Genomic DNA, 25,588 nt, shown 5'->3' with positions numbered 1-25,588 from the left:
GTGTTCTATTATATTGAACGTTACAGTAATATTCGTTGTCTTTTATACGAATCTTTGATACATACACACGATTTATATCGAAATAAGGAATATTCAATCACATGTCTCCGTAATGTTTTGGTTCAGACATGTTTTGAACTGTTCTGAGAATTATCATTCAGACATGTTAGACAAATCACATTATTTTAACTGATAGGTTGTAATGAATATATTTAAATCGTTATAGCTGAGTAGGGTGATGTGTAGGTATTGTCAGGTTTTCTTGAATTGACCATGTTGATATCGTTAATTATTTATAAATTTGTTTTATCCGCCACTGGGGATAGCGGAAGTTTTCATGTGGTACCATGTCACGCGGTCATTTCGTAGGGTCTAAGGGAGATAACTACACAAACTAGTACCGGTATGTACAAAACAAGGTCAGGGTATACTCAACATCATCAATGACACATAGGTGACTTCATCGTACGTAAATAGTTGTTAATGTTATGGAAATGTTTATTAAATAATAGGATGTGTCATGACATTGTCATTGATTGTGTTGAAATGTAAACATAGGTTATTTCTCAAAATCAATAACAATGTTGATTTTCTAAAATTAGAAATCTTCAGCTGACAGTGACAGTAAAATTTATTTTTGAATGCTGTTTAAGTATGTAGAAATATCCTGTATTTTTTAATGCTGTAATTTTTCATTATGAAATGTGTTTTAGTTGATATAATTATAAATGTCTGAAGACTTACAAGTAGGTCCTATATTTTGACATCAGGTGTGAGAGGTCGAGGAGGCTGTTACTGATGACCGATGACTTGGTGCCCATGACTTTTTCTTGTCAGGGGTAAAGTGTACCACTCTTCTGAAAATTTGAGGGGTACAAGCATAAATCTGGAGATACAAGCAAAATTTTAACAATCATTAAGCATTTCATCAAGCTTTGATCATAAGACAATGACACAATCCAGTATATTGCATGCATTAACTTCATTTCAGTGTATGGAAGTGTGGAATGAATGACCAAGACTTCGAAAAATAACACTTTCATTTTGCAAATTCCTTTCTTTCATTTTGCAAATTCCTTTCTAACTCAATAGAACATCAGGGCTTTTTTTCGGACTCATTCCCCATGGCAAAACCTCTAAATTTTTTCCCAATTCAAGCCTTAAATTTCCCAACATCAAAATTTCTTGAAAACTATCCAAAAATATTACATGAACTTAGTTGGTTAAGACTTTAAGTATATGTGAATTGGCTTCAGAAAAGTACGCAAAATACATTGGAAATAGAAAAATCTTAGTCGTTATGCTTTATTTCATAATTTTTCCCAAATCCTTGTTTTGTCGCACATTTTCCAAAATTCAAAGCCATAGGCCCAATTCCCAAAGCAGTGAAAAAAGCCTTGTTGTTGGCAAAATCATAAAAATCTGTTAATGACCATCTGAAGCAGGACTGGACTAGACTTGATGGATCATCAGTGACCAGGTAACTCAATCCTTCGAGTATCCGGCTAGTGTTTGGAGGTCCTGGCTTACACTTTATATGGTTGTCTAGGTAACTTGAGTTGCCATAAATGATGGTGTAACCGTAGAGGAGAAAAAGTTGTGGCGACACTAGGGTTGGAACCCGGGACCTCTGAACACTAACTGAATGCTCTATCGATTTAGCTACCTTGTCACTAGTTGAGCTGCCAACAAGGTCAAATTTTGCCACATAATTCGTATACAGTTAGAATTTCTATAAATACCACCAAGGAACGGAGAAAAAAATGGTCTATATAAGGTTCCATGTTGTTTATATACAGGTTAAAGTGTTGAAATTGGTCATTTGGGACCCTGAAAAGTGGTCTTGTTTTTTTTTATAAGTAGATGGTCCTTATGCCTAGGTGGTTGCTAAGTCAGGTCCCAAACCAAAAGCCACAAGCCCTATTCCCAAAAAGGTGAAAAAGCCCTGCAATGTCAGGGGTCCTATAAATCAGCAAGTTTAGTATCATTTACAGATTTCAAAAATGAGAATTCGAGAATACATATATATCAACTCCACTAGTGTTATGGTTATATTTTGTGTTTTTGTGGTGAACAGTTGGTCATGTATAAATTATATGGTGATTCTATTGAGATTTGAGAATTGAACTTATGTTACATATCATGTGAATTCTTCCGATTGTTTGTCCGTTGTTCTTAGCATTTTCAGATATATGCTGTCGTGAAAACAAGGCACATTAATTTCAAAGCTTCACTACCTGACCATTATAAAGTCATCCTAATACTCCTCAAAGTTTTGTATTGTACTGTTCACCTAGTCAGAAATTAATTTATGAATGTTTATTAAGTGTCAAGTGGGAACTTATCTCCCTTATACCCAGCCATTAATAAGGCAATACTAGAATCCGACAGATCTAGATCTAGACCGTCTGTTTATTTTTTTGACATGATCATTGTGATTCATTGAACTGCCTTGTTATTATGAAAAGCAATTTTACATTGTTTTTGGAAGAACGCTTTTCTCTCTTAACGGTAATTATTTTTAATGCGACTTCTGGTCATTTTCACCTATTCAGTCTTATGTTGGGAGGAGATGCTGGACATTTCTGGATTGTCCACATTATATTATGTACACTGCAGTACTGCCTGTACCACTAAGAACTGCAGGAACTTCTGTTACACCTTTTAAAACTTCATGTATATGGTACTATTGACATAATTAACTGTTGATCTTCATTAATCATTTGTGTACCTAAAGGAGGGGAAGTAACTCTTGTACTGATTCTTTACCTTGTAAATTGATGTGATATCTTTCTGGAAAATTTGAGATTTTAGTATTTTTAGATACCATGCATGCACTAAATTAACTACAATTTCAATGAAATACCAGCAGATACCTAATATATATATTGTATGCCGATTGTTGTGTTTCCCAGAAATGTGCTGAGGAAATGTTCCCATACAGTATGTTTATCGTTTTTACCATCGCCAGAATTACTGTCACTTTGCCCTCCATCTCTTAATCCTGAGTTCAAATTCTTTATGGGCAGTTACACCAGCTTGTCAGGTTCTGACTTCAAGTTGGTAGTTAACTAGTTCTTCTCTGAGTACTCTGGCTTTTCCCGCCTTCTAAACCTGACTAGTCCTTATATAACCCTGGCTGTTAAACCAAGCAAAATCCTCAACATTAAATCTTCTGCTCATTAATATGTAGGTTAATCATTTCTTTTCAATCTGATAAAGTTTGACAAAGTCATAACAAAACAATACACAGTGTTACAGAAAACAAAGTTAGTCTTCTTATGATGGAGTGAAAGGTATCAATCAAACTTGCTTATAGATAGATATTGTTTATAGAGATACAATATTATTTATAGAGATATAATATTATTTATAGAGATATGATATTATTTATAGAGATCTGAGATTATTTATAGAGATCTGATATTATTTTGATTCATAGATATTTTGAGCCTTATCAGTTATGTTTTCTTCATCATTTCGCAGGAAGCAGGGGTATATTTGTCCGAAATGAAAGTTGCATTTCTTGCAATTTTCACTATCACAAACTGTCATAAAACATACAATGTGTGAATATGGATGCTTGTTTATGATGGTTCAGATCCATAAAAGCGTCAATATACTATTGACATAGTGGTAAATGTCACATCAAATATCACATGTTTTGAATGAACAACAACAGTCAACTCCATGTTTCAAACTTTCGGGTAATATCGGAAAACCAAGTTTCGCCACGTGACCGACATCGGCAATACCCGATATATTGGAACCAACCAAGTTGTATCACGTGGCCAACATCGGCAATTCCTGTACAGATCAGAACAGTTTGAGACTTTCGAGCTAAATATTTAAATTTAATTGTTTAATAATTTGCAAATACAAAATTTACAAAAGTCGGTAAATATGGAAAGTTTAAAACTAAGTGCAGAGAAAAATATATAAAACACTTTAAATATTTTTCTATTGATGCCAAAAATACAGCAAGTCATAGACCAAATAACTTCATTTAATATTAGATCTAGAGCTTTTGCTTCACATTGTACAGAAATTTTTAGCTGACCTTTAATTAATCGAATGTTTGAAAAATTCTGTCACTTTAAGTGTGTACATATTAGATACTGCCAAACTTTAAAAAGAGTAAGATATGCTGGTCGTGTATTAGACGTCCAACCAAAGCACTTAGCAGAATTCCACTTGTCTGTTCAGGGATGTCTTCTCAAAAAATTCTGATCGGTCTTGCTTTAGTCGCTATCCTGGTATGTTTCTTTGGGGTTATAAATCAGTGCTGGAAGAAAGCACCAACTGTTGGACTTTTAGTACCATGTCAGGCAGAAGAGATGATCTTTCTCAAAAGCAACAGTATCTGTCATCAGACAGTCACAGGATTGTCCATGTTCATTGGGTTTCATAGCTGTTACCTCGCCCCTTTGTGGGGCTCCGTGATACATATCGATGTTTAGGACAAGATATAATCTCAAAGGCTGTGTTCTCTCTATAAGCTCTACGAAAATTCTCTTTAAAATTGAGGAATTATCTAATGCAACATGTCACTTTAGACAGACGAAAAAGAAGGCTGGGGAAAAATGCACAAGTTTTTGCATATTATCATGGTCATGACCAATTCAAAATTTCAGAGTTGTTCTTTACATTTGTGAAAAGAAAAACAGTCTAAATGGAAAAGATGACTAATTTATGTATTAAGATTGTTGACTTTTTTAATTGTGCAAGCTTTCAATTAATTAAATATTCATTTTCAGCTTTAAAGATCTACTAATTCAAATGATGAATAAGTTAAAAACTTAAAAATATCTTAAAGAAAAAACACAACAAAAAGTACTTTTCAGCACTCAAAATAATTTATTACTTTTAAAATGGATTGTAATTAAAATTTTAGTTTATTGACAAATTATAATGCCTTATCGAAACAATAAAGAATTTAAGACATTTCTTAGTGGATCTATAATTGTTTTGCCCATACCTGGAGTAAATATTTCGTGGAGATAAAATGTTTGACCCTGCCTTTCACCTACAGCTGATGTTGATGTTTGATCAAGGGGATGGTATGGCACATCCTCCCTGTGTTATTTCACTGCTGCTTTCTCATACCACACATATCTTAGTATGTAGATTGGTTAGTGTACTGGTAATGGGGGTACATCAGGGGTAACACATACAGGTTTGATTTTATAAGGATTTATAAAGTGTAAGGTCAAATGATTTAATACTTGACATTAAATAGAAATTTGGTATATTTTTCAGGAATTTAAATTAAGTTAGGTAAATAAGATGGGTTTGAAAAGATATTTTGATTGTTAAATTAAATTTCATGAATATTTTTCAAAGTAATTAAATACATTTTTTTTTCTGTTTGGTATCTTAATAAATATGTTATTTTTTATGTTCCATGTAAAAACCGCTTATGTTAGAAAATTTTTTTAGGAAAAACTGACTATTGACAAAAATATTTAAAAACAATTTTAATAAATTATACTATGCAAAATATATGGATATTTTCAGGATTTAGAAAGTTGTCATTCCCCTGATCTGACAGTACATGAGCATTAGTACTGAGAGGATTAGTGTATACACACTGCCTACTGCTCCACAGTTAGTCCAGAAACAACACGTATACATGTGTGTTTATCTTAACTGTTCATGTATATGATTAATTGGTCACAAAAAGGTGTGAAACCATGTCAGTCAGTGACATTCCTCCCCTGTGGGGCCCCACACTGTATGTATGTAGACTTCATTACATATTGACCAGACAGTCAACATAATACCGTGACCCAGATGTAAGGTTAAATTTGATTGGTGGATTATAAATAAAGCCCACAGGCACATTGCATCCATGAGCCAATTATAGAGGCTGTGTTAGACAGTTGTCAGGCTGCATGCTTGTTGGAGGCTAGGAGGCGTAATGATCCGCCCAAAGGAGAGGATGTAGACAGTATGTACATTATATGTATATGCCCTACTTTCTGATAGGGACGTCTCTCTATCTACCATGAAGGAGATTACCTGGACCGGTCATTGGGACATCTGACCATCTTATCCATTTACACCATCCTTCATAACAGCTATGGGACTACAGCGGAAATATTTTCTCCTGAGATAGATTTCCTCCCATATGTATGAAGTGGAAAGATTTCGTAAAAGTTTCTGTGAAGAAGCCTCCCAGACAGGGCTTTTCAGTTATATATAAGCGACTGCCATTTGTGTATGCATGGCTGGAGAAAGATGTGCTTCATTATACAGCAGTGCAAAGGTCAGCTGCGTCCACAGGACAACTAATGTCCAGCTAACTGGTCTGGAGTCAGTGGTGGTCAGATCTGGGATTTCCAAATCTGTGTTGGTCACAGCGTGTGTGAATTAATCAGCTGATCATCAGAGGGCCTCATCAGCTGATACATGGATAGAGCTGGTTATGTTGGTTGTGAAAAGATCAGTGCATGGATATTACTTAGTCCTGTCACACTTTTATGACTTCCACTTTTCGGTAGGTGCTTTTTGATCAAATATTGAAAGTGACTTTGACTGTAAACTACCTTGCCAAAAACTCTTCCATTTATACATACTATGTATGAAGGATTGGGCCAAAACCTGTTGTGAAGCTTTGTACTGTTATTGTTATAAACCTGGTGAAAATGATGTGCAATATTACAACTGTTTTATAGACAGGATACGAGTCGTCATTTGTTGAACATTTGTTATTTGTTATGATATCAGCAGGAAGTGCTATTCAATCAACATTTGTTATTAATTGGAATTTTATTTGCTGTTACAAGGATTTTTAAAATACTGCTTAATTTTCGGGAATTAAATGTTCAGATTTGTGCAATAATTTTTTTTGTGGATATTTGTTTTAAAACCTATAACTTGGATATGATATTGAACCAAACAAATTTTAGTGATATAATGCCGTGCAATAGAGCTTGGTTTTTGTGAAAGTGTACAAGACAAACTGTGGTGATATATTGCGGTGCGGTAGACTTTGTGGATTTATAACGAGAGATAACAACATTTGGAGTTAAATGATACATTTAGAAGAACACCTAATATAAGTAGTGCCCATGGTTCACGAGGGTAAAGATAATCACAACTTAATGGACATGAATTCGGGTGTGGTGGACGAGAGACGTCACTGGTTAAAACAGGAGCAGGAATACTACAAACAAGCCATGAGACTCAAACGTAAGCTTCTTTTTATCTTTTAGATAATTAACTATGTGATCATCAGCTGATATCCATCTGTTGATGAGGAGCACATTTCAATGTTGAAAATGAAAGCCAGTGTCAAATGTGCTGTTCCTCATCAACAAATCGCTGATTAAAGTAACCAAGAATTCAGATGACAATTATTCAGCTGATGTCAAATTTATCTGGTGAGCATTAGTATTTAGACATCAGCTGATGTAATTCAACATCTATTCTAAATACGGTCAGTGTACACAGCTGCATTCCAAGTTACTGCCGAACAGTTTAGCACCAGTGGCCTGCTCTCCACTCAGATGTGCTGCTGATGACATGAGAAAAAAGCAGAAGATGATGTCTATATCCATTTCAAAAGAATTCCTAAACATTTATACAAAACATATGAACCTGGAAATATCTTTCTCTTCTAGTTAACATGTACATTGATTGATTGTCGCAGCATCATATAGATGTCGGATTTAATGTAAATCATATTCATTGATGTATAATATTTGAAAATTTTCAAAAGTTACTAGTGGTTGATCTAGAGCAGACAACTAGAATTAACACAACGGCATAAATTTCCAACTTTATATCGGTTGTCAAAAATCTGTAGCAGCATTAGTACCTATATATAGCCAGCAGTTCAATGTTTATTTTCGTGCCTTATTTACCAGCCAGACTGTTTACATCTGTTTACATCGGAACATATTCCAACGATGTTTACCTTATTGAAGGTGAATATCCTTGTACTAGTTCAGGGTCATATCAGGCCATGACCATTGATAAAGTTTTCAGGAGGGATTTAGTATTAAAAACTATAGTTAAAAATAATTAAAGCCTGATATTATGTTGTGACTTTCCTGAATGTTTTTCTTTTAGATGTTAATAAAATAAAGATTAAATCTCCTTGATAAAATTGTAGTTCTAATTTCCACCCCCATCCTCCCCGGTTACCAAGTCCTACATAATATTACCCAAACAACAGGTGACAAAATCATCTTTTCCCAAAAAGTTTTGTGCATTGGTCAGGGCAAGAAATATCCTGTCTGATGGGCCGAGACCAGTAAAATATGCTCCCGAGCAAGTGAAAATTGGTGTAAACTTGCCCGGTTTTAAAGTTAATTACCCTGTTTTGGGTAAAATAAGACTGAAATCTTAAATTCAGGCAAGTGGTTTTCAAAATAAGTTTCTTGCCCTGTTGCATTAGAAGAACTACTGACCCAGATTAGTCTGAATCATTGGAGTTCATTGTATTGCAAAATCTGTAGTGATAAACGTTAGATTGATATAAGTGTACCAGCTTGATAATATGATGAGTTTACTGGCCTCTAGAACATCACACTACCACTTTCTGTACACTCCGAGTGGGACGTGGTACAACACAGTTTCTTGTCTCCATCTGAATCAATATTAACTGTCCAGTTTGTAATGTTTGCTACCATGTAAGGAGGGCCTAGGTTAGGCAGCCAGTAACAAATAACTTATGATATCATTTTATTTTCATGATGACAAATTATGCTGGGGAAAAACTTAAGTTACAGCTATGTCGCCAATTACTGCCTGGTTTGAAAATCTATCCAAACTTTTTGGAGAAGAATCATGTGACAAGTACATGGCATTTAGACATGCTCTGACCTTACCGTTAACTTTGAGTATAAGCCCATTTGGCCCTGTGATCTGTTGTCTGGTGCTGATAGCTAAACATGTACAGATATATATATTAGTTGTTATGAAGTGATTTTCTATTGGTGTGTGGCGATATTTGACTGGGTTTTGTCTCGCCTGATAAAAGTCTTGTCAGAAAAGCCACATGGACGATTCCCATGTTGAAACAAGTTCTCGGGATTATATTGTGTATAAGCGGACTGATATTTTCCCACTAAATCTGACTGTCATTATATTTTGCGTATTGAAACTGTCTGTGTTTTGTTGAAATGTATTTAGCAATTACCAGAAGGTATTTGTGATATAGTCTTTGCATGTCTACAAGTATTATAGACAACTGCAACTCTTTCAATCGACCCTTTCACTTGTAAACTATATTTTAAGACACTTCGGGGAAACGCATAACTGATACAAAAACAGACAGTTTGCTTTCATTCTCCTGAACACACAACTCTAATATGATCTTACTTTTGACATGGACATTTGTCATTTTAAGTATTGGCATGCTCAGAATCTTTAAAATAAGTTGAGAACAATTTTGTGATACAGAAAGAATTTGAAATGTTCACCTACAAGGCCGAAGGTTGAATGTATATGTATGTTTATATGTATGCAGTGAATAGGCGCCTGCTAGACTCTTGTCTGTTGATCACCAGTATTGAGTGGCATAATGCTACCCATAATTGCCAAAGTGCAACTATAAGGCTAGCTGTGGAATGCTGCTGGAGAAGCTTATCCAATATGCACAGGCAGTCTATTGCCTGAACAAGCATGCATTTTCTAACCCCCCTTGGGGGGCAGCTGGGTCGTCTCCGAACAACACACTGCAGAGAATCTTGGGAGTGAGGTTAAAGTTCGGCTCTGGGATGTCTGGTTTCTTATCTCTGGAAGTGGGGGAAATGATGTGCTGTAGGAATGCTGGGTAATTCTTCTACATGTTGGGGTCACTAAGGACAGTTCTGTTACAGTACATCTTCAGGTCAAAGGTCATTTAACCTCAATCATGTAAAAGTACATATAGGCACCTACCGATATAAAAAAAATACAGATATTAACCGCTTTCTGAGAAAACATCTCAAGGAGGTATTTAATATACTGTGAACATTTTCAAAATGTTTTATACTGTGATATTTGTTGTGACAAATGAATGAAAAATTTGTCGAAGTTAAAATTAGGAAAGAAGCAATAATTTGAATACAGCCTAAAACATTTTTGCAAGGGGGAATGAGGGAGGGGGTTAGAAGATGGAACAAAGCCTACTTAATAGGAATCTTTATAAATGTCTAGTTCCAATAGGTCATTCTGACCCTCACACCTCCTTCTAGTACATTATAGGTAACACATGTGGTTTACGTTAGGTTCAATCACTTCCACAAAAACACACTTGAGAAGTGATAGGGCTCTTATGGGATTTGGTAGTCATTAACTAAAGCCATATGTCCTCTGATTATAAACTCCTCAAAAACTTGTTAAAGTTAGGGGCTGTTTTATGGAACAGTTCAGGATCTAGGTCTGTAGTAATGGACTGATTGTGTTTATGTTCTCATTCCAGCTGGGGTCATTTCAGGACAGCTAATGAATACACAGAACTATTAACTCTATATCATGGCAGCTAGCTTTGTTATCATGTTAAGAAATCCATCCTTCTTTTCTTGAAGAAGTCAACCGATATATTTCATCCAAAGAATTGATTTATAGAATTGTCTTCAATAAAGAAACTTGGATCTGTTTGACTCCACCATCAGGTAATAAATGTGTAGATGGACTCACAGCCTGATAATGCTTTTTGATCTGGCGTCTGTATTGAACCATGTATGGGGGAGGAAGGGTCAAACTAAAGGTATTGAACGACAGTCTGCAGTTGATTACAAAATAGACCAATTATTGTTTCTGATGCAGTGTTTTACCTGTAATAACAGAATCACAGTTCTGATTTATGGGGCTTTCAAATATTGTTAAAGGAAAAGGAAACAGTAAAGAAAATGAAGTAACTATAATGATCAAATGCTGAAGCTATTTATGTATAAAAGTTGTAGATAAAAGGTTGAGTTCCGTGATGTAAGACGGGTGTGGGAGGATAGCGGTATTGATCAGACGACCACCAACAGAGGATCAATATACCTCACCTGGGGAGATCACATGTCCATCTCTATCGGGTAAAGAAAGGAAACAATAGGTTGTTTGAATATATAAGTATAAGTCATATTAGTCATATACATCACTCATTATAACTTTATTGCCTAAATATTGATGAACACCAGGCAAAGTAAAGCATAGTGATTTGATTTTAAAAATTCTTATTGTTCTTACCTTTTGCACTGTATCCCCTAGACAGACCCCCATCATGTACTATTGGAATAAGTTTGCAGTCATAGATGCAGTTAACTTTGGGTGAAGGTGATGTCAGAAACGATGAATACCTTTTGCACTGTATCCCCTAGACAGACCCCCACCATATACTATTGGAATAAGTTCGCAGTCATAGATGCAGAAAATTTTGGGTGAAGGTGATGTCAGAAACGATGAATACCTTTTGCACTGTATCCCCTAGACAGACCCCCACCATATACTATTGGAATAAGTTCGCAGTCATAGATGCAGAGAACTTTGGTGAAGGTGATGTCAGAAACGATGAAAAGTAACTGGGTTACGGTTATTGTAGCCTGGTATATATACTTCACCAACAAATTCATTGTTTCAATAAATCTTAATTTATTTTAATAAATATTGATTTGATACTAGTCACAACTTCAGGAAGCTCCATTAGCAATATAAAAACATGATAAAAACGTTCTGTATTGGGAGGTTAAATTAATATGCGTTTTGAATAACGATTATGAATAATTATTTTTAGTTCTCCAGCAATGACCGTGAGAAAAAATTGCATCATCATCACTACGAGCCCTGTCCTTTGTCTCAGCTGGATGCTTCTCTCCCCCTGGGAGTCAATGTAACTTGCCCAAGATCAATGGCCGGAAGAGTCCAAGTGCAAAGCTAGGACTAAGATGCTATAAATGGGTTAAACTGCATCGGAATTGAGATGACATCACCATTAGTGCCATAAAATGATTTGACAGTTAATCAGGATTAGGATTATTTTAATCAATTTTACACTGGCCTGGTTTCCTTTTATTTTTTCTCTCTGTTTTGAAAAAAAAAAATAGCAACAAAAAAAAAATCAATGATATTAAAACCTCAGAAAAACATCCTTTTTGTGCGGTTAACAGAAACACCACTGATAATGTTGTCATTGGCATTTCTGTCTCTTTTTCTTAGACCTTCAAAAAAATTCAGAAAATACTAATAGAAGAGTGTCTAGTAAGTTGCTAATTGACCAATTCCGTTACCATGAATTGGTTCTGGCTGCTTCAGCCATTTACCATACACACACCGGCAGCCATTAGTGACATCAGCCAGCTGACCACACTTATCCTACCAACATGTCCTTTTTAGTCCAAAATGTTGTAGAACTCACAGTGAACTTTTGAACATTCTGCATGAACTTACTTTTGTTTAATTTTAGTTCTGAATATTCTAAAAATAAAAGTTTTGGACTAGCGATGAACTTTAGAACATCCTGTTTTCATTAGTAGTGGTCAGTTGTTTAAAGGGAATCTTGGGTTATCTGAGCTTAAAGTGAACAGTCGGGCAAGGATGGCTAAAGTTGGTAAAAATGGTGTGAATGTATCCAGTATTATTTCTTATGAAATAGAAAAATAAAATCTCTCGCCAAAATCTGTCTGCGTACAAAGAAATTAATTTAAAGTATGGGAATTCTAAAACGTCCTCCCGGCTCACTATGTCTGTGGTTACCTTTCCACACAGCCTCCCTTTCAATGCTTTCAACTTTTCTTTACTTTAATGGTCAGAACTGGAAAACTAAGCAGAACTTGACCGTCCTATTAATATGTGAGAACTTTTGGAAGGCCAATGAACGCATTTAGACTGGTTTTCTATGCCCGACTATTCACTTTAACCTGCAATTCATAGCATCATGGTACACATACTTTAACTCATAACATCTTAATACAATTTGATGGCTTTCTTTACATATTTTTGTAGATGCAAATGAACACATTTGTATGAAAAGTAAGGTGACCAAATATGGCAAATATCAATTAAACAAAAGACAAATATAGTCATACATATATATATATACATGTATGTATATCGGATGTGTAACTGTACAATGTGATATTGATGTACATGGTGGAGAGATTGTTATGAGTTCTCTTCAACATCAGTAATGGGTGGTGATATATCAGATTTCCCAGTATAATTTGCCTGGTATTTGTTGGTGGGCAGTGATGTCTGGCCAGCTCATCCCAGACAACTTATATTTATTGATTGTCCAGTGTGTCTGGGTCCAACACAAGATGATGGAACAGAAGCCTGGCTTATTTGCTTGACTGATCTATTAAAAGAAAAATCAAAGGGATATCCCATGTAGTAGCTAATGACCACTTCATTGTTCTTGTGATGAAAGCTGAAATCATTATAGGCAAGGTGTCTATGTCATTATAGTATAAATATGATAAGTAATAGCGACTAGAATTCTTCATAAATTGATGACTGTATGGTGATAATCACCTCCGATGGGGTATTGTGTAGGACCTGGATGAAGCTTGAATTGTTGATCAATGCTTCAGAGAATGTGTGTGTAAAACAGCAAACTACATCGTGTATAGCAATGTAGACTAGTACAAGAGGTCAAGGGGGCATGTAGGTGCCTATTTTAGGTCCGTCTGGGACATGACACCTACATATTACAGCAGGGACGGGAACAAAAGAGGGGGATGTTGTTCTCACCCTGGTTCACACCAAAAGGTGTGGGGAAATGTCAGCTCACTTCTTCCCAGGCACACGTTCTGGGGCAGTGTGTTTGTATACAAGTGCTTATATTAAGTGTAGGTAATTTGCCATGAAAATTCTGGTCTGGTTAGCTTCATATAAAATGAAACATTTAATATTGAAGATCTCAACTTTCTGTTCATCACTTTCCTCATTGTTAATAATATAAATCATCTCAATTTGTTTTAAAAAGATATGTTTCAACTTTCAAAGTTTTTCATTTGCTGTAGTCTGACTCTATCGCTAACTAACCCACAATAATCATTTTATGTCATTTCTTTTCCTGTTCAGAAATGTATGCGTTATTTGTAAGTTTGATTTCCAGAATTGTCTGGATGACTCAATGTCAACGATAAAGACAATAAACCTGAAGAATTTCAGGAGTTCAAGTCCAAGAAATAAACATCTATCTACAGCTAAGGTCACGTAAGGACAGTACTTGTCTTGAACATATCGCTAACTAACCCACAATAATCATTTTATGTCATTTCTTTTCCTGTTCAGAAATGTATGCGTTATTTGTAAGTTTGATTTCCAGAATTGTCTGGATGACTCAATGTCAACGATAAAGACAATAAACCTGAAGAATTTCAGGAGTTCAAGTCCAAGAAATAAACATCTATCTACAGCTAAGGTCACGTAAGGACAGTACTTGTCTTGAACATATGGTGGAGTAACCTATAGGCTGTGTTACATGTCAGCAGTACAATAGACAGTCAAATCAGATACAGGCTGGTCTGCTGCCATTGGGATGGAATCACAAGCAGCTAATAGAACATCTTTTATTGAGTCAATGTGCCTCATGTCTTAAGTTACAGCACTTTTTAAAAGAAAAGTTAAAAACCAAGTATTAAATTCTACCAGAGAGGTGTACCTGTAAAAGAGATGTATTACCTTGACCCAGAACTGTCACCAGGTCCTGCCAGGGAGTCTTTATTTCACAGAAGTTGGATTAACAAGTTAGGCTCAGGAAAGGATATATTTCTTTTTGCATTTATCATAAAATAAAGTTGATTTTACTGTGGTGCAGTTTGTACTCCAGAAAATAGGTTAAATTGTCCGCTCTGATATGACATTACTAGGACGATCAGATATTCTGGAGTCATATAAGGTGTAACAGATTTGTTATGGACTTTTTGGCTATCTGTAGTTAGTCTTGATAATCTGTGCTGTTTTAGCTGTTTCCTGTGTAAACATCGAATGCAGCATTGGCTATTTGACCTGTGACCTTGACCCTAAAGTGTTTTGAGGAAGTGCATGTCTGAGCACACTCTAAAGGCGGAAACAGTTGATTGGTTGTTTGTATCCTACCATTTAATGTATGTGTTTAAAAATAAAGCATTATTTCCTTAGAAAAAGGTGTTAATTTCTTTAAAAGTTTGTTAATGTTAAATAGACAAAAATGCAAAATAAGAATCAGTAGCGAATGTTATTGCTATGTGATGTTGATAAAACAGATATTTTTGGCCCTATTTTGGTAAGGAAATTGACTGGTTGTTATTTGATAACAAGAAGTATTTTTGAGAGTAAATCATTCATGACATTGATCAGAGATTGATTCTCATTACCAGTGGAGAAAGCCGTGTAAATTGATGTGCCTTTATTGAAGGATGTCTATCTGATTTAGAGGATAGATGTCAGGGTTTTAACAGGCCAGATGCTTTCTGCTAGTATCTGAATAATTTATTCTGATGAAGACTTAATGGTGATGGTTTGATGGACTGGACTGTACATCTGTGGTAACAGTCACTAGTAGGATAGACTATTGTCTGTGGACCCACCAATCTCTCATTACGTTCTCTCAAACAAATACATGTACATTGTTTTCATAATTTACAAATACATTTGTCAACTGCCTTTAAATGTCTCCTATACCAGTATGCCACTGAACCAAAAAAAATTCCCCACGTTGATATTAAGTTCTGTATTTTGCTTGGTCTGTATCCATGAGATTTGTGTGTAGTTAGATAATCAGAACAGTGTTTGAGTAATGATAAACTCGGTGGGTGATGGAGGTAGTTACCAGTGAATTGATGTAATTAGATGGTAATGGTATATATTTATACAGCCTCCTGCTACTGATCTGTATTTGTACTGACTTGGCCTACTGACCCAGTAGCTCAGCATCCTCTCCCACACTCAGCTCACACCTGCTTCTCCATCACACTTATTGAAATGTTTACTGCAGCTCAGTAATTAAATGAAAACCGAGTGTTAACCCTTGTGGGGCTGGCTAAAGAGTGAGCTGGATATAGGGACACAACAGCCAGTGATAGACTGAATTGTGTATGTGGTAGAACTATTGATATATGGACCAGATCTTATCATGCTTACCTCTTATAATGACCAGTTTACCTTTTATACTTCTGGGTCCTTTCTGTTTGAAGGTAGATTTAAATCTCCTCTTTGACTTATTTACTGTAACTTGTTCCAGAATGGCTGAGATAGCCGAATTATAGTCTATTTATGAATGGGGACTAGGTCCAATGGTATGATATATTTTCAAATCAATATCTTATTACCTTTAGTGTGTATACCAACATTGATTATGATCTCTCAGTGTTTGTACGAACAGGAAAGCCAGTTATGTAATATTACATAACTCGACCTGGACTCCGAATGAACCAACAGAAAACCTACCAGTGTATTAGAGACGCTCCTAGGCCACCAACACACAAGCTCATCTTTTGTGAGGAGGAATGAAAAACCTCTATCCCTTTGTAGATGTCTACTCTCATTCTACCATTTCCGGCCTGTGGGTATTTGAACTTTTTACATCTTTTGTGATCTGAAACAAACATTGTGTTAAAAACCTTTTCTCTATATCTTTCTTCTGTTTTACAACAAGTCTCCCACCCCCACCCTCCTCCCCAAACTTGTATGTATTGAAGCATCTCATAGAATTACTCAACTCTGACATCCACAATATCTGCTGGACTTGTATCTCTTTTCATTCCTAGCCTTAGATAAACTTTAATTGTGCAGCATGCACCAAAAAGACTCTTTGAGTTATATCCTGTTTCATTTGAAGTCTGTTTTACAGTGTAGAAGATCTCCTAGCTACCCATCCTCCTCTACTGGGACTAGGGGTCTCTTCAAAGTAACTCTGACCCTTATAACAGAAATTGAAAAAATAGAGGAGGAAAAATTAAAACAATAATTAAAGTATCTGGATAAAGCTTTGTGTAATATCAAAGTGGATAATAGGTAGGTGGTGTGAGTACAGTCTTTAAACTGAATTTTTAAAATGTTTACATCATGGTTTAGAAACATTTTCAACAAAAATTTAGTAGACTTTTCTTTTGTAATCCCTCTGAGTGTAACAGTAATATTTGTATGTAGGTTTGTTAGGTTGCCCTCCTATCATGATTGTGTTTCTAGAAATGTGCAAATAGAGTTTAATCACTTGATACATCAGTCATGATTTATTCCACAAAAAGCCTGTGTGTGGTTTAGGATCTATAACAAACCTCGTCATGATTTAATTAAAAAGAAATAAAAGGTTTATTTTAATGTCTTTTGAATATATAGATTATCCTAAATGAATATGTTAGCAACCTCTATTTAAATACATTCAACTTAAATAATTAATTTGATCAATTTTGAAAATGAGATCTATTTAAATAGGAATGATCTATCTATGTAAATTAATCAAACAGTTAGTCAAATTTCCATATATATATGGTAATCATGTACACCTATAAAAAGTACCGTATTTGTACAACTTGAACCCATCCAGATTCAACTCTCATTATGAAGAAATCCTGTGGAAAGATGTATATTTTGTGTGTCCTAGCAACAGGTTGATTTGACACAGACACTTGACAATGGAGAGGATAGTGAGTGTATAAAGTATCCTTGATACACTTTATCATTAGCTGTTTTTAGATAAAAAGACATATTAAATTACTCTTTGGGCTAGTGATGTTTGCATTGGGTTCATATCAGAAATACGGTTGAAACATTTCTCTGTTATCTCCTTGACAAAATGAATGAAAATTGCGAGTATCCAGATACAATGGAATTCCAACACTTTCACGCTGAAAAGCAAAAACCAGATTTATGATTTTCTGCTCAATTGTGTACTGGTCTTTCAATTTTTACTCCCACCTCTCCAAATGAGTAAATTAAAGAGTAAAGTTCAACTTCTTTTATCAGAATTACTTTTGATAATTTGTTTAAATAAGTAGTTATGAGTTAATTATATATAGGATGCCTAGTAGTTATGACAGGTATGTCCCCTGCAGGTGTTACTAACCACACTGAGAATGTGACAGACTACCTACTATTTAATGGCTAGTCCAGGAGGACAATCCTGGTATCTAAGGAATGTCAGCTATTGTCAAGACAACACAATGACACATACTTGTACACTAAACAATCTGATATTATCATACTTATACATTAAACGCTCAGATTATATCATACTTCTGCTAAACAATCAGATACTTTTGTTCTTAAAGTAATAAACCATAAGTGGTTATTACATTAGCTAATATGATGTATTGATGTATAAGGTGAATGATCTGATGTTTTCTTTTTAAAACACATAAACACACAAAAAAAAAAAAAAAAAAAAAACAATATAAAGAAACCAGTTCAAGGCTGTACTTGTCCACATTTGTCCACATCACTCTGTTCACTATTGTCATCAGCAATATGTAGCAGTTGTTTATTCCTTGTACTAATTAATCTGTAATCACCTGTAATTAACAGGTGCTAAAGTGTAGGTGTTGTAATAAAACTTCTCTAACTAATACGTAAAACACATCACGCGTACCTGTCTACCTGTCCTTCAGGTAAGAATCTGATAAGGTCCCATAGGAATGTGAGTACATGGCCTGCAGGTAAATAACTTATTAGTGTTGTCAGTCATTCCCACACTGTGGACGATACAGGTGCTGAGATTCCGTCACATCTCCAGCTCACATCACAATACGTTGGCCAGTCATGAGCGAAAATTACATATATCGAACTTCATGCCTCACTGGTACCAGCAGTGAGTGGTAATTCAACCATATTAAAATTGTCACGGTAAATCTAGATTGACTCTAAATAAAAAATCAAGGCTGCGAAAATTACTTATATTGAACTTTATGCTACATTAATGCTAGCAGTAAATGGTAATCTTAGCCTAATAAAGTTGTGATGGTCATTCACGAATGACTCCTAATAAATGATCGTGTTTAAAGAATCACACAGATATCAAATATAAATAGGATGAATTTATTCTGGCAAGTGTAAAAATGTTTGGTTCAACAGAGGGGGGGCTATAGCTTAGTTAGTGGTCATGATGCTAGGCTATAGCCAGGTAATTGAGGTTAGTGATAGTGTCCACGTATAGTACAGCGACGTCTTTACCTGAACACTGACCGGTCATTAGTGATAAGTGCAGGTATATTCGGGACAGATCTAACTTCATGGTCCATTAAACCTGTCATCATGCTGTCAGAACAACTATATTGTCATGGCTACTTGTGCGTACATAATCGATCTTGACATTTAGGCTCAAGGCCCCTTAACAATTAAATGATTGTAATTAAAATCTTATTTGTTTTGATTCATCATTTTCATTTTAAAAATAAATTAATTGCCATTGGTTAACATTGTTATTATAGAAATTTTTGTGGTTGCTGCAGTCATGGTGTCATCTTTATCATCATATGGTCCGAGATAACTAGTTGACTTGTCAACATTTGACATCTTAAATGACCCTAGCTGTTAGGTTGTTATAAATAGGACGTTAATTTTAATCAAACAAATATTTAACGTTTGACAAACAGTACTTTGTGCCCCTCCATCAGTCCTTACCACCAGGCCAGTAATTTTCCAGTTCATCTATCCATGGTTTATTGTATGTCTTATTGCATGGTTCATCTCTCAATATATCACAGGCCTTACACTTTCACACAGCTGATTTTAGAGGACAAAAAAAATATATATAACTTGGTGCAATCTCTTAAACATTTGATGAGTGACAGGATAAATATTTTGTAGACTGCATTCCTCAGTATTTACTGATGTTGTCAACATTTATTTATAGTAACATGTTGTGTATGTTGTTGGAGGCGATGGTGAGAAAAAATCCACGGTTGAATAATTTCACATCATATTCTTGTTTTCCATTGAGAGAGTTATACCCTGGGAAAGTGGAACGAGATCTAGGCCTGGGAAAAGGGATGTGTTTGATGTGTGTATATACAATCTAACTATACAATAGGTTGGCTGACCTGATAGCTACATATTAGCAGGGTATTGTACTTTAATTTATCTACTGTTTCTGAAGCTGATATAGGGAAGGGGTATTACTTTCTGATATAGGGAGGGGATGGATGTAATTACTTTATGATATATGGAGGGGGTGGGGGTTATTACTTTATGATATACAGATAATACGTTCTGATATACGGAGGGGGTGGGGGTTATTGCGTTCTGATATACAGAGGAGGTGGGGGTTCTGATATATGGAGGGGGTGGGGGTTATTACTTTATGATATACCGAGGGGGTGGGGGTTATTACTTTATGATATACGGAGGGGGTTGGGGTTATTAAGTTCTGATATAGGGAGGGGGTGGGGGTTATTACTTTCTGATATAAGAAGGGCTAACCCCTTAAGCCAGAGGCCATCAACAGAGATTAAATGCTCCACCGCTGACAGAGCATAAACGGTACTTTGATCTTTTGAACAATAATTGGTGTTTAAATGTGTGTTTATATGACTAATTAACACAAACAATTACATGAAATAATTTAATTTGCTTTTGGTGCTTATGCAATCAATACATTATTCCATATAGGACACAGTGCCACAAAAGTTTTCTGGGATGCAATTAATTATTTTCGATATTTTCATCTTTAAGTAAAATTAGAAGCTCAAACTTTTCACTGGTGGTAATGGTGTAAAGTAAGTAACTTTTGTAACTGAAGAAAACTACTAAATCATCTGCTCCTGCTTTTGATAATGAAAAATAGTGTTTGTCAGCGGTGGAGCATCTTTAAAGTAATTACAAATTTAATTACAGCGATATAGGTTGTTTTTAGAAAATAAAGATATTGAAAGTTTTAAAATTAAAGGAGGGCATTTTTAACTGAAAATATTAAATAAATGAAAAAGAAAATGCTGTCAGAAATTAAGATTTCAGATGCATATCAAACTGCCTGAGAAAATGAGACATATAAAACTATTGTACAGTCATTCAATGCCAGATCAAGCATTAATTATAATGCAGAAAAAAAATCGGTCAAAACCATCTAATATATAAAAATAGTGCCTGTCTACAGAATTATTACCTTATGACTGAAATGTCAGCTTTGCGATGAAATCTGAAGAGAAATCGATTGGGTGCACAAAGACATTTAACACAAGTATAAACAAAGTCATGTTTAAACAAATCAGTTAGCTAATCGATAGGTCACTTATATTAGTCTCAGTGCATACCACCAGCAGATTTACAAAGATATAATTATCTTGTGATGGCATATGTTTCTTTCTGATAAATTATGTAATATAATGGATGTAGCATCCAGTTTGATCAAATATAGCTGATATTGGAAAATTATATAGTATCCTGTAATAAAAAGTCTTTCATTGAAAATCTGTGAACCAGGTGAAATCTGCACATGACAGGTAAAAATGGTCACAATAGACGCAGCCGTGCATGCATGTGCATGTTTAAAGCAGATGTATTGATATAAACCTAGCAGATTCAGGAAGAAAAAATATAATTTAATATGTAGAGGGAAAGGGTCAGAACATGTTGGAGCCTATTTCTTATCTATCAAGGATTCACCAATAATATATCTCACTTTGGCATTAATGTTACAATCATACCTACGACCAGGTCCATTGAGTAAGTATGCCTCATCTAATTTACATATATTTAATTATTAGATGAAATGTTAATTGATAAAGTTATTGAAAAATACTTATTTCATTCTTCTCTAACATATTCAAATTTATTTATTTTAATTTTGCATTAATTAATCTATGTTCTAAGTACTGCAAGTTAATTATGAAATGAAAATATGAATATGATTAATAATTTTGATGTGTGTTAGCAAGGGTTTTGCTAGTTGTGACTATTTAAAGCCAGAATGTAATGGTTGGGAGTGAGTCGAGGAGACAGATGTAATGTGTGTGTGTTAGCTGTGTAAAGCTCAGGCCAGTCAGTAGATTTTGTCTGAATGGCCTAACACAGCAACAATATACCTACCTTACCTATATTGCCCTGTATCTGTGGAATGCTACAGAGATAACAGCTAGGGATTACCCCTTACCTGGGCCTCTGAACTCTAACCTCACCCGAACTCTAACCTTAAATATCTTATATCACATGACCAGGGGAGATTGACAACTGAGCAGCCAGAAGTTATTTTTAGCAACTCTGCCTGGCAACAACTGGGTCATTGCACATGAACTGTTGTGTGATTGGCTGAAAGGCTTTCCCAGTGATTCACTAGATCATGTGACATAAACATTACCAGCTGGTTTAAGCATGGACTCCTGGCACAAAACATGACAGTAGGTGTTCCAGTCTGTTTAGATTTTTGATTTTCATAAATGAAACTTTATTCCAAATGCCTACCAAGTTGGCTTGTGTTGAAGCACTGGCTGTGAATGTTTTGTCTGTTTTATAAGTGAGCCGGCTCTGTGATTATATATTGTCTGTGCGTGTAATGATTAACTCGTGACATCAATGAAACAGATACCAAGAATAGAAACCTCCCCCAACACATACTTGTGGTTAGGCCTTTCAGTCTAGGGAGAGATATTTGGCATTGGAAGCCCAAACTTTTTTTACAGAGGGACGACCTATGTTATATCTATCCTAGTTGTTTACTAAGCAACATGGAGTGAAGGCACATCTGATAGCACATCTGATATTGGGGCTGATGTAAGCTGGGAGATAATAAGATGCCATGGGTATGTTCATCCTTGTAAATATGTTGTATGTGAGTCTGTTATGTGGTGTAACTTCTCTGCAGGGTTTTCTCTTTGTTTAGGTCCGGTATGACTTCAGTTTTCCTCAAGGCTATTTTTAGATTGGATCTTACTTCATCAAAAAGGCTTTCTCGATTTGTCTGCTCTTTGTTTGTGGTGTTGTGTGGTTGTATAAATTGATGGGTGGTCCTATTGATTTGTCCAGGGAATTGGGCTGCTGTTTATAAACCCTGGAAAATATCAAATCAATTATGGGCCATTTAAGTTCTGATAATCTATATATATCAGTTCACAAAAAATAAAAAAGAGATAAAAATATCAATGTCCCATTTACACAAAGAAAACACTACATTAAAATCCACTTAAAATACAGAACTATCTTCAAGTTCAAATAAAATAAATATTCACTTTTGCATTACTTAAAGCTTGATTTTTAGTGAAAATATCAGAATAAAGATATTTTTTGGATGTCTATAAATGTATATCATAGTTATAAATGTGTGTGATTTAATTGAAGTCTTTTAATTAAATATAAACATGAAATATGAAGAGGATGTGTTTACGTTTGAATGGGAATGTACCAGTTCATCTACATCCTTGTCAAGGAAGTATGTGGTATATGGACTCGGCTATGTAGGAAATGCTAGTTAAAAAAAGCTGGATTCCAAAAATAGCTTGATATGCTGATGGTTGTCATATAGGTGTTAGCCAATCTGTTAGTATGTATATCACATGCTGTTAGTAACAGATGGTCCTTAGTCTGTAGTGCTCCACTCATTGGTCAATGGAGAGAAGCATGAGTGTAACCAGCTGACCTGTATGTGTATATATGATGTGGTAGTATATTCTGTTATATATTATACATCACCTCCACACCACATACCTACATAGTCCAACTCTATATCTCCATATTTATTATAATTATTGTCCCCTGTAGAACCTTTACCTACACTGTTATACGTAGTGTTAAAGATTATAACAAACCCTGCAGGATGAAAATATTTTTGTAAAATTAATATTGTTGTTTAGTTGCTGGTTTATATGTCGCTAGGCTTTTTGTAAAGTCAACCAGCTCAATGTATTATGAACAATCCCAGATTTTACTATAGTATACTCTTACTGACTTTGTCATTCATAACTCTGAAAAAAGTGAGATACTTTAACCATGAGTTATCATATTCTAGTTGTGTCACCTGAAGTAATTATATGCTTACCAATTAATAAAATAACAAGGAGTGGTGTTGATTACAGGAAATACGTACAGTATTGATCCTTAACAGAGATATATAATTATATTTAGATGTGTGTACTGAATAGGTCTATAATTCTATTTATGTGTGTGTACTGAGTACGACAGAACTCTCAGCAAATAGAAATAAGCAGATTCATTCTGGGTTGTTTTGTCAGCTTCAGAATGAAAAAAGTACTGGTATTAGTTGCAATTATGTTATTCTCAAATAATACACCGTTGTATTAGAATGAAATCCTACAGGGATCGAGAGTCTACAGTTATTAGGCATGTCTCTCCTCCATATACTTGTCTATCTGTCAGTATCCATTCAAACCTCTTGTAATGGGGAATAGAACATTGTCACCTCCCTGTACTCTATTAATTCTTGTTGTTAGACCTGATGTCATCATTCCTCCAGATTGACCTACATTTCCTCCTCATCCCTCCTGACTGACCTACATTTCCCCCTCATCCCTCCAGATTGGCCTACATTTCCCCCTCATCTCGCCTGACTGACCTACATTTCCTCCTCATCCCTCCTGACTGACCTACATTTCCTCCTCATCCTTCCTGACTGACAGACCTACATTTCCACTGTTGTAATGAGCATCAAATGGACCATGTAGCCAGTCGCCTCCCCATTACACTTGTAGTACTACTTAGGCAGTGACCATCTGTTTCTACACGCCAGCTTATCCTCCAGCTTAGGATTAATGGTCATTTTAGGTCATGATAGACCAGAGTGGTTGGAGAGAGAAAATGTCTTTAAACCATGGAGATTTTTCTTTGATGACCAGTACCAACTGCTTACACAAAGATTGCATTTTAATGATAAGCAAACAATTTTGTCCTGGCCCAGAGTAACTTCCCTAATTAGTAAACAGGCCATGGTATATCAACCTCAAATATGGGAGGGGATGAATGATCCACTAGGCACATTTACTTTGACTGCAGTGACATTAGATAACCCCATACTAGCTGAGTCTAGCATCTTAGATTGGGGTAGACAGGAAGAGGGGATCTGATAGACAATGACCCTAGGTGACCCCACCTTAACCTAAGTGGATTCCAATGTGCACCAGACCATGACCCCAGACTGACCACCCATTGTTATATGAACTACCTACCTGAGGCTACCTGCCATGCCCAGATCAGTAGGCCAGTGACTTCCTGTTTAACTAACAATGACATAACACTGGCCAGGACAATGGGTCCAACTGTCACTTAACACTGACCAGGACAAAACGGTCTGTCTGTCTCATAGTACTGTTATATACTTTACAGTTCATACAGATACCACAGAGCAACCAATAGATCAGATATCCATATGTTTCATAATGTAACCCAATGTAGAAGAACTGAGAAAAAACTTTAAAGTGAAGAAAGACAAAAGATTGGTAGGTAGAGAAGATGTCCAAGATATATTTAGGTGTAAAATACCTTTAGAATAGATTCATGCTTGGTACAAAACCTTTAGAATAGATTCATGCTTGGTACAAAACCAATTGTATACATTTTTCAAAATAAGGATATATAATAAGTAAGGATGTAAACATTGATAATTACAGTTAATACCATTTACATGATTATTTATTTCCAATAGTTTGTTTTTCTGACTTGAACTATAGGGCTGGTTTTTTGGCCAACAGTCCCTATATTAATGCCATGGTGTTATATTATAGGATAAATTAGTTTTGTGAAC

At 35.3% G+C, this 25,588-nt stretch overlaps 1 protein-coding gene across 10 annotated transcripts in view; it reads left to right on the top strand.

Annotated features, from left to right (window-relative positions):
* LOC138317868 (dual specificity tyrosine-phosphorylation-regulated kinase 1A-like) overlaps positions 1-25,588 on the top strand; it is a 69,362-nt gene that overhangs the window by 384 nt on the left and 43,390 nt on the right. For 4 of the 10 annotated variants that reach the window (XM_069259832.1, XM_069259830.1, XM_069259842.1 and 1 more), the window contains exon 1: positions 5,881-7,194. The exons of 1 other annotated variant lie outside the window; for it this stretch is intronic. In XM_069259832.1, the coding sequence (XP_069115933.1) occupies positions 7,074-7,194 (121 nt within the window). In that variant the 5' untranslated portion in view covers positions 5,881-7,073. Of the gene's footprint in view, positions 1-326; positions 404-5,880; positions 7,195-16,422; positions 16,469-21,443; positions 21,565-22,185; positions 22,236-22,456; positions 22,638-25,588 lie in introns of those variants that run through there. 5 more of the 10 variants (XM_069259838.1, XM_069259834.1, XM_069259833.1 and 2 more) reach the window with 5 other exon arrangements.

The sequence above is a fragment of the Argopecten irradians genome, chromosome 3 (genome assembly GCF_041381155.1).
Source record: "Argopecten irradians isolate NY chromosome 3, Ai_NY, whole genome shotgun sequence".
NCBI lineage: Eukaryota > Metazoa > Mollusca > Bivalvia > Pectinida > Pectinidae > Argopecten > Argopecten irradians.
The sequence above is the reverse complement of the archived record's forward strand: the minus strand, read 5'-3'. Positions and strand labels throughout refer to the sequence as shown.